Source organism: Cnephaeus nilssonii (assembly GCF_951640355.1).
Source record: "Cnephaeus nilssonii genome assembly, chromosome: 20".
Lineage (NCBI taxonomy): Eukaryota > Metazoa > Chordata > Mammalia > Chiroptera > Vespertilionidae > Cnephaeus > Cnephaeus nilssonii.
Window position 1 is genome coordinate 2124263 of NC_137091.1, and position 10253 is coordinate 2134515.

Below are 10253 nucleotides of genomic sequence, written 5' to 3' on the forward strand. Positions count from 1 at the left end.
GTCCGTGACTGTCTGTCGGGGCAATGGAAACATCACGTCCCCTTCTCTGGAGAGGCTGGGCAGCTGCAGTTCCTGAGGGGAACGTTGCGAAAGAGCAAACTGTGGGCACGTTTGTGACCTTGGCACGGGGACTTGCGAACAGGACGGTGCCATGTCCCGCTCCTGCTCGAGCCCACGAGGTCCGTGCCAGGCTGGGGCGCAGCCGGGCGATCCCGCGGCGGTTTTCACAGTGCCAGCCCCCAAGGGGGCGTGGGACATCCTCTCAGCTAGTCCGCTCTCTACGAAGCCTCTTGTCATAGCAAGCCTGCCTGCCCCACCAGGAACCCGGTCCCTCCAGGTTCCCGCAGCCACAGGCGGGGCGATGGCTTCAAAGACCCGCTGGGGTAGAACACTCCCTGCAGAAACCCTTCATTTCACCAAACGACTCCGTGTGAGCGTGTCCGTGGGCTGCAACCTTAGGTACTGGTTAAATATACAGGTCCCTGCCCGGCGGTGTGGCTCAGTGGGTGAGCATCAACCTATGAACCGGGAGGTCTCGGTTCGATTCCCGGTCAGGGCACATGCCCGGGTTGTGGGCTAGATCCCCGGTGGGGAGCGTGCAGGAGGCAGCCGGTCAATGATTCTCATCATTGATGTTTCTATCTCTCCCTTCCTCTCTGAAATCAATAAAAATATATTTTAAAAAAAATACAGCCCCCCCCCTCCCCACTAGCCCATCGTACATCTCAGAAATCAGGCTGGGGCTGGCGGGGGGGGGGGGGTGCAGGGTGGTGGCTTGGGCCCTTTCCACCCCGCCGTGATTCAGCTGCGGAACCAGGCGGGGAGTCATTCCGATGAATGAGGCACGTGGTCTCTGCTCCCCTCTCCAAAGGGAACTTGAGCTACACCCCTCACACACTGGCCCAGACATGCTGGCCTTCTCCGCCCGCCACCTCCCCCTCCGCCCCCGTTCCCCTCCCAGCACTCAGATCTCAGTGCCAAGGTCTCTCCACTCAGGCCCACCCAGCACATCCTGTCTTAGCCATTTTGTTTCTCCTGGTCGGTAAACGTCTCTCCCCAGCAGTCTGAGCTTCGAGGCACCTCTCCACGGACAGCCCACTGCCTGTGTAGACAGTAGGTGCAGCATAGGTGGTGTGAACTAAAGGAGCTACCTGCTAACCTGACAAGCTCAGGGGAGGCCTGTGTGGCGGTCTTGAAAACTCAGAGACCTGAAATAACCACAAAAGATGGTCTGAAAATTAAATATTTAACTACAAACAGGTTATAGTGGGCAGTCATTCCTAGGCTGATATTTTCCCTGACAAAGATCAACTTAGATCTTCCTTACCGAGCCCATTTGCCTTTTTGCCTCTAAGATAACATATCTGTGAGATGTCTGTGAGATGTCTGGGTAACTTGTAACTTCCTTTTTACCCCGGACCCCTCAGGGCACAACAAACAGGCACCCGGACATTCCCTCATTGTTATTGTTATCAAGTTAATTGTCAACTGTTAATTACGTTAAAGTATCCTGTATCCATCTCTGTAAGAGAAGCACGTGTCCATCATTTCGCTTTTCACCCTATCCCAGAGGTTTCCCCGCTTTGCTTTGTCCCACCTCCCTAATCGGTCACCAATGGATTTTATGTAACTCACCTACGTCCCTTTCCTTTGATTTCGATGTATAAATATAGATGTAACCCTGCATTCTCCGGAGCATAATCTCAATTCATTGAGGTTCTGCTTCCCGGCATATGTCGACAGTTTGGCTCAAATAAACTCACTAAAATTCTTTACAGGTTTCAATGTTTTTTTTTCGTTAACAGTGGCTACCAAACCAATACACACAGTGGCACAGATACACTAAAAGGACAGGGACCAGTTCATTCTAGAAGGGGGTAGAGGAGAGACAGCCAACGGCAGGCCAGACAGCAGGAAGCGACTCATCTGCCCCATTTCACCCGCCCCACTTCCTGTGCCGACGCCCCCCCCCCCGCCCCCTCACAGCCCAGTGGAGAACCAAGTCCCACATTCGCAGAACACCATAAGGAACACGGAGCCAGAGAGTCTCGAAACGTTTATTGTCATTCAAATATTCCATACAAAAAGGGACATAGCAACTGGGTCAGGGTTTATGAAAAAATATCCGAAAATGCAGGTTTGTAGACATTTCTCTATTTACATCCAGGCAGGCTCTCCCCGCGTCACGCGTCACGCATCACGCATCACGCACAGCAGCTGCACTTGTCGGAGGCTCCTTTGCAGACGCAGCCCTGGGCGCACTTGGCACAGCCCACGGGGCAGCAGGTGCAGCAGCCTGGGAGGAAGGGCAGAGGGAGAAGTCAGCACACATTACGGGCACCTCCCTGCCCAACAGCAGGCCTGGCACAAGCTACCCCACACCCCCAACGAGTTTCAGATGGCAGGTGCTGTCCTGAGACAATGGTTAGAACCTTTGGGAAAGGTCCCACCCCGTAGGAAAGGGCTGCCCTGCCATCCTGAGCCCAGACAGGTCAGAAAGCTTAAAGAGGCAGTGCCAGGGCCTGGGGTAGAGGGAGGGTAGGGGGGAAGGCAGTGGAAGACGCCCGGCCTCCTAGGACCATACAATGAAGTGAGGAAAGTCCTCACGATGAGGGAGGGGCAAACCCCGGCCCCAGCAGTGCCCAGGAGGGACCGGAAAGCTCTGGGAAAGGGCTGCACCCGCAGGTGGGAGAGACCACGCTCAGGTGCATCAAGGGTCAGGACACTAGAGGGGCCAGAAGGCTCCATCGTCAGGAGACAGGTTCTAGCTGGGGCTCCATCCCTGACACTATTTGCTGACGGCCCTGGACCTCAGTGTCCCGTTCTGGAAGGAGAGGTTGGACCCCACGGCTCTCTCGGCTCTGGTTCCGATCCAGTGGCTGGGGACGTGGGGTAGAGATGCGGGGCCATTGGTCCGCGGGTGCCTGCTGAGCTCTGGGCTCCCTCCTGCCTTAGTCCAGCCCCAGCTTCCCAGGGAAGGGCCCTCACTCACTCTTCTTGCAGGAGGTGCATTTGCACTCTTTGCATTTGCAGGAGCCGGCGCAGGCGCAGGAGCCACCTGCGAGGAGGAGAAAGATGAGCAGTGAGATGCCTGATTCAGGAGAGGCGGCATCCAGTCGGCCGCCCCTCCCTGCCCCTCCCTGCCCCTCCTCGGTCCGGAGGCAGACTGGGAGCGCCTTTCCCACTCGGGGAAGTTAAAGTCACTCTCTTTTTCTCCCAGGAAGGTAGGACCCTCCTGCTTTACCCCAAAGGGAGGTCCCAGGCTCCAGACACAGCCCAGACAGACTGGGGCTGGGGCCAGGATCCTATATCCTGAACTGCAAACAGGCAACGTCCCCTCCGCCCATCAAGTCCTGCACAGAACACTGGTCCCAGTCCAGCAAACCCCCCTGACCCACTGGTCGACCTGGAAAACAGCAGCTTTGAGCCTCGGGACCCTCAACTCTAAAACAGAGGCAAAGGGCGACGGGAAATGCTCTCAGCCGCTAGGCTAGGAAGGACGCACTGACCGAGTACAGGATCCACCACAGCCATCAGCCAGGCACCCCCTGCTCCACCCCAAGGACCCCGTCCTGTGCCAGGGAAAGGGCATCGAAGGCCCAGTGCCGGGGTGCTCACCAGTGGCGCAGGAGCAGTTGGGGTCCATTTCGATCAGAGGTGAGGCTGGAGATCCCAAAGCGAGAGAAGACAGGGCGCTCGTTCTTGTCCGGCGCGTGGTGGCGTGGAGGAGCCCGCGCGCTGGTTTTATGGCCCAGGAGAGGCGGCCCGGGCGCAGCGGCCCCGCCCCGGCCTTGCACCCCGCCCGCCCGCCGGCTCCGTGCCGCCCGCAGCGCCCTGGGCCGGGCCGTGCGCACTGCTTCCCTGGGGCCCTTGGCCTCCGTGCGCACCGTGCGGGCTGCACCTTTGGCGCCAGATCACGTGGAGGAGCTTGGGGCACACGGTGTCCCAGCTCCCCGGCCCTCCAATGACCCCCAGGGGGCAGCCACCCTGTTCCCGGAGTTCCAGGAACTCAGCCCCTGAGCCCTAGAAGTCTCCCCCCCCCCCCCGCCCCTCCTCTTTGCCTTCTTGTTCACCCTTTTCTGAGCCCGGGTGCAAAGCAGCCTGTGCTCACTCCCCTGACTTGGCTGGAGGCCCGGAGTTGTGTGCAGAAACGTGCTGGATGTGACCTTCACCCCCGCACTGCCTGCCCCTGCCTCACCCCCTGCTCCCCTGCCCCTCCCCCCGCACAGAGGTCCCTCCGTCCTTGTTTCCTGTTTACAGCTACGCCGGCCGGAGCGCTGAGCGACCCCTTCCCCCTTTCCTCATTCTCCCCACTACAGCCGCGAATAGGCGTATTGTCTTGGTCCTCCTTTGCCTAAACTTTCCAGGGTTTGCTCAGCCTCGCGGGGCCACCCCACTCCAGGATGGAGGCTCCCAAAGCATGGGATGCAATCTCCCACCCACCCCCAGGCCCCCCAAGGAAGGGATCCTTTTTAGGCACTAGGCTGACCTGGCATCAATAACAAGCAAGAAATAATGTTATTTCCCTTTCGGTGTTCCTGACAATTACATAAGGGTTAGTCTGTGCCAGTCTTGCTTAATCACCTTCACTCTTTAAACCCTACCAACTCTGAAGGGAAATCCCAGGACTACCCTGGGCACAGGGAGTTCGTAAACAGCCCGGCTGGGTGCTGGGAAGTGGCGCCCTGATCTGACTCCCTCACTTGCCAGAGGAAAGAGAAAGAACCTTCCCTTCGGCCCAGGGGTATGTCCTTCACCACCTCTCTGTGTCAGCCGAATCCTGGGGGTGACCACGTGGTACCTACAAAAGGAATACACGTCTGTGTGACTTTGTGGCTCCCTTCTATGTCTGGAAGTAAACTGATTCTCATTTTCGGTCGTGGTAAAAAGTTTGCCTTTCATAGAAATATAGTCAAGGAAATAGGAAGGGTTTAAAAATCAAGTACACAAATAGTGCAGGGGATAGCGAAATGGTGAGCCCTTCAGTGCCTGTGAGGGACACGGCCTGTCTGGCTCCTGCTGTACGTGGCGATGCCGATCCTCCTCGGTGGGAGAGAGGCTCCCCTCCTCGGGCCACTGGTTTCGTGGTCACGTGGTTGATAGGGACAGGGCAAGGCACCGCGGGCCTGGTGTGCTTGTCTGCAGGTAGAAACCCGTCTCCTAGGCTACGATGATACTATACATTGGTTCTTCATATGTTTATTGCAATTACATGTGTTGGATGACAAAATGGGTTTTGTACACTGTCCTCTCAAACTTTTCCTTTTTTTAACATATGTTTTTATTGATTTCAGAGAGGGAGAGAGAGATTGAAACATCAGTGATGAGAGAGAATCATTGATTGGCTGCCTTCTGCATGCCCCCACTGGAGGTCAAGCCCACCACAAGGGCATGTGCCCTGACCGGGAATCAAACCCGAGACCCTTCAGTCCACAGGCCCACACTCCATCTACTGAGCCAAACCAGCGTGTGCCTGAGGCTCTTGCACTGACAGCAGATGCCCCTCAGTGACATCCCCTTCCTGCCTTAAGGCGCTCACTTTTTGGGAGACTAACTGTTCCATCTAGCACTCAGCTCTCTGAAGATCTAGCCCAGTCTCCAACCCAGCCCTGTGGGCACAACATTCCTTCCTTGTGTTGCACAGGAAAGAAGCCAGAGTCAGCGCAAACTCAGCCACTTTTCTTATCTTTCACATGTTTCACAGGCAAGAGAATGTGGCCAACGGGTCAGGGTGGACTGAAAAAAAAAAAAAAAAAAAGCGGGTTCGAACGTGTTGCTCTGGTTACATCGGGGAGCAGGCTCTAGATTGTAGGTTCTATGTTATAGGTTACTCACAGTGTGCCCGGCATCCTTCTACATTCTTTGCATGTATGAGATCATTCAATCCTAAGAGCCAGACACTATTATTTTCCCTTTTCACAGGGGAGGGGACTGACCACAGACAGGTAATGACACCCAGCGACCGGTGACACAGCTGGGGTTGGCACTCACGCCGCTGCCCGCAGCATCATGCCCTCCCCCCCGACACACCCAGCATGTGGCATCACATGAAGGAGGAGGACCCGCACACCTGGCCAGAGGCAGCGGGAGGAGCAGAGTGGCAATCAGGTCCCTGTGCGTAGCCTGTTCGCCATCTCTCAAGCCAGGAGCACAACAGGACTGTCTCAAAGGCCTCTCCCAGCTCTGAATAACGAGAGGCGGATGGAACACCCCGAGACATCACGTCCCAGGGGGTCATTGCCGGCCACCCACACTCCGCCTGGCACGGGATCAGCCAGGTTCTAATGCCATCTCTAGCCTCTGACCCTGAGCAAAGGCTTCAAAACCAAGGAGCCTTTCTCCAGGAGCATGCTGGCAGTTAAAAGGATTCTCTCCAAGGGAATGTCAGTGTGGGCATAGTGATCATCACAGCCTCTGTTTGCTCTGCCCTGGCCTGGAGCCGGGACACGATCACTTACTCCTCAGATGGAGAGATAATTTCCTTTCGGCAGACGGGGAAAAGGCCTTCTCCCGGTCACACGGCCAGGGAGTGGCACAGTGGGCTGTGAACCAGGGTGCCTCGCACAGGCTGGCTGCTGAGAGCCCCGTCACCCAGGGCACCTGCGGGCAAGCACGGTCCTGACTCCGGTCCACGGGACTTGGACTTGACTTCCTCTTTGATTTTTACATCAAATAGCAACTCTCTCCACCAACAGCCAGCAGGGCCAACCGTTGTCATTAATTACAAGTCCCTTAGGCCTCACGCCTGTCTAATGAGCAGCCCGCCCGCTGAAGGGCAGAGCCCGCCAGCACCCCGCCTGGGCAGACACGAGGCCCTTCACCTGGGAGTGCTCAGGCACCCGCCCCCCCCGCTGAGCAAAGGCTCTCCCCGGGCACCTCCCTGCAGTTCTCTCCACATCCCTAGTCACTCTGCGGCTTCACGTAGCCAAGGGCTGGATTTGGGGGGGGGGGGGGAGCCGATATCTGTCTGACTCGGGAGGGACTTCCTGAGATTCAAAGCCAAACCACACTGGGAGCTCTCAGGGGGGTGGCAGATGCCCTGTCAGAGACACTGGGCAAGGACGATGGTTCCCTGTGGGGATATCGGGGAGGGGGTGCATGGCTCCCAGGCTGTGTGCTCCACGCACCTGGCCGTTCACGACTTGTTTTCAAGTGCTCAGTGCACACTTTTGGTGGAAATGCGCACAGCGTTTGTAAATATCTAACTTTCTTATTGGTTCTTCATATATTTACTAGAGGCCCGGTGCACGAAATTCATGCACTCGAAGGGGGTTCCTCAGCCTGGATTGCAAGAGTTCACAGGCCAGGCCGAGGGACCCCACCAGTGCACGATGGGGGCTGGGGTGGGATGTGGGAGGTTGGCCAGCCAGGGAGGGACTGTGGGAGGGCTCCAGAGTGTGTCTGGCCTGTCTCGCTCAGTCCTGATTGGCTGGACCCCAGCAGCAAGCTAACCTACTGGTCAGAGCATGCACCTGGTGGTCAGTGCACGTCATAGTGAGCAGTTGAGAGGCCTTAGCAAATCATTAGCATATTACGCTTTGATTAGTTGAACGGACGACTGGACACTTAGCATATTAGGCTTTTATTATATAGGATTGCAATTACATGTGTTGAATGACAAAATGGGTTTGTATACTTTCCTTTCAAATGTTTTCTTTTTTAAAATGTTTTTATTGATTTCAGAGTGGAAGGAAGAGGGAAAGAGAGATTGAAACATCAGTGATGAGAGAGAATCATTGATTGGCTGCCTCCTGCACGCCCCCCACTGGGGATGCCCACCACCCGAGCATGTGCCCTTGATCAGAATCAAACCCGGGACCCTTCAGTCCACAGGCCCACACTCCATCTACTGAGCCAAACCGGCCAGTGCAAACTTTTCTTAGTAATTCACTTTATTTGACCACAGTCATATCCGTGAGTGTTACAAACTACAAAGTGGTCCTCCCCCAGCGCTTCAGAAGAAAGCGACCTGCACAGTGTGTGCCTGAGGCTCTTGCACTGACAGCAGATGCCCCTCAGTGACATCCCCTCCCTGCCTTAAGGCGCTCACTTTTTGGGAGACTAACTGTTCCATCTAGCACTCAGCTCTCTGAAGATCTAGCCCAGTCTCCAACCCAGCCCTGTGGGCACAACATTCCTTCCTCGTGTTGCACAGGAAAGAAACCAGAGTCAGCGCAAACTCAGCCACTTTTCTTATCTTTCACATGTTTCACAGGCAAGAGAATGTGGCCAACGGGTCAGGGTGGACTGAAAAAAAAAAAGCGGGTTTGAACATGTTGCTCTGGTTACATCGGGGAGCAGGCTCTTCCCCCCCCCCTGCCCCCCACACTTCACGCACAGCAGCTGCACTTGTCCAACGCTCCCTCGCAGATGCAGCCTTGGGTACAATGGGCACAGCCCGTGGGGCAGCATGAGCAGCAGCCTGGGGACAGCAGGGAAAATGAGGGGTCAGAGATGACTACCAGGCCCCTCCCTGCCCAACAGCAGGCCTGGCACAGCCCTGGGCTTCAAAGGACCATGAGAACAAAAGAGCATGCTCTATGGAGAAACAGTTAGTAAGACCACTAGGGTTTGCGTTTCACCAGGAGAAAGCTGGCCTGCCCCATCCGAGCCCAGGACAGGGCAGGGCAGAGAGCCTGCAGAGGCAGTGACAGCTTCCCAGGGGCAAAGGAAGACCAATTCTCCTGATCTATCCGCTCCCAACCAGCTCAGGGCTCCCTCCTCACACTCCCCAGCCCCCAGCTTCCCAGGGAAGGGCCCTCACTCACTCTTCTTGCAGGAGGTGCATTTGCAGGAGCCACCTGCGAGGAGGAGGAAGACAGGCAGTGAGATGCGTGACGCAGGAGAGACAGCAGTCCCTCGACTCGGCTCCCACCCCCTCCCCTGGGCAGGGGCCAGCCCGGGAACGCCTGTCCCACACGGAACAGATGCTGCCCTTCCCCACCTTCTCCGCCCTTCTGCTAGAGAGGGCGGGGCCCTCCCTTGTGTTTACCCCCAGGGATAGTCCCAGGCTCCAGGCCCAGTTCAGTTAGGCTGAGTCTGGGGGCCAGGACCTTCTGTCCTCAGCCCAGAAGACACACTGTTCCCTGCCTCCAACCAGCAGGGACAACTTAGAGTCCTGGGCCAGCAGCCCCCGACCACCTGATGATGTGGAGCAGGACAACCTCGAACCTCAGGCCTCTCCAACAGGAACCACTGGGAGGCTGCAAATGCTCGAACAGGATGAGGGCGCTTGGCCAGGGAGAAAGCACAGAAGCTGCTCTCTCTCTCTCTCTCTCTCTCTCTCTCTCTCTCTCAGGAGTCTGCTTCCTCTCAAGCTCCAAATACTCCCTCCTCTCGCCTCAGGGTGAGGAAGGGGCCTCCTGAGGTCCAGAGCCGGGGGTCCTTACCAGTTGGGCAGGAGCAGTTGGGGTCCATTTCCAGCAGAGATGAGGCAGTTGGTCCAAAGCAAGAGGAGAAGAGGCACTTGCGCTGGTGCACCGCGTGGTGGCGCCCAGGAGCCCGCGTGCTCACTTTCTACCCAGAAGAGGCGGCCCGGGTGCAGAGGCCACGCCCCGGCTCTTGCACCCCGGCTCTGTCCCTTGCGCCCGTCCCGCGGAACCGTGCGGCTCCCAGCGTTTGTCTGGGCTGAGCGCACCTGGCTGGGTGGGGTGCACTGTTCCACCTGCCCCGCTGAGCTCTGTGCGCACCGCGCGGGGCCCCACCTTTGGCCCCTGATTATGCCGAGCGGCTTGTGTGCCGTGTGGCACACGGTATCCAGCCTTCAGGCCTGACCCTTCCCAATTTCCACCCGGGGCAGCCACTCCTGATCTCCACGGCCTTCTTACTGGAATCCAGCCCGGTGACCTCACCGTCTCCCCCGGCCCTGGACCCCCTGCCACTGACCTCAGACAAAGAGGCCGTGGGCAACACCCCCCCCCCCCGCCCCCGCTTCCTGTCCCTGACCGGGCAGGAGCGGGGAGAAAGGAGGGAGTTGTGCGCAGAGGACCGTGTGCAATGGGACCTTGGCCTCCCAGCCGCATTTCTTCTGCTTGCTCATCCCCCACCCCCCACATTGGGCCTACAGCCCCCTTTCTGGGGTACACTGCACCTGGCTAGCACAGGCCCCTGCCTTCTTCCACCCTTCCAGTCTCCTCTGGGGGATCCATGGACACATTTGCCAGGTCCTTTGCAGAAAATGCTAGTGCTCCCCACAGCCTGCTGGGACCCCCACTCCCAGAGGGTCCGCAGCCTCGCTAGCCCAGAGGAAGCAT

The 10253-nt window shown here is 57.4% G+C and overlaps 1 protein-coding gene and 1 long non-coding RNA gene across 2 annotated transcripts; both read right to left on the minus strand.

Moving 5' to 3' along the window:
- Positions 1–2039: 2039 nt before the first annotated feature.
- On the minus strand, positions 2040–3774 carry LOC307116391 (metallothionein-1E-like). The gene is made up of 3 exons (XM_079800313.1): positions 3619–3774; positions 2993–3058; positions 2040–2296 (listed from the first exon to the last, which is right to left on the minus strand). The coding sequence occupies exons 1-3, from the start codon at positions 3644–3646 to the stop codon at positions 2205–2207; spliced, it is 186 nt and encodes a 61-aa protein (XP_079656439.1). The 5' UTR covers positions 3647–3774; the 3' UTR covers positions 2040–2204.
- Positions 3775–8338: 4564 nt separating this feature from the next.
- Positions 8339–9435, minus strand: LOC307116393. Its single transcript, XR_013815206.1, has 3 exons — positions 9390–9435; positions 8769–8801; positions 8339–8422 (listed from the first exon to the last, which is right to left on the minus strand). It is a non-coding gene; the product is annotated as an uncharacterized lncRNA (long non-coding RNA).
- Between the last annotated feature and the right edge of the window lie 818 nt (positions 9436–10253).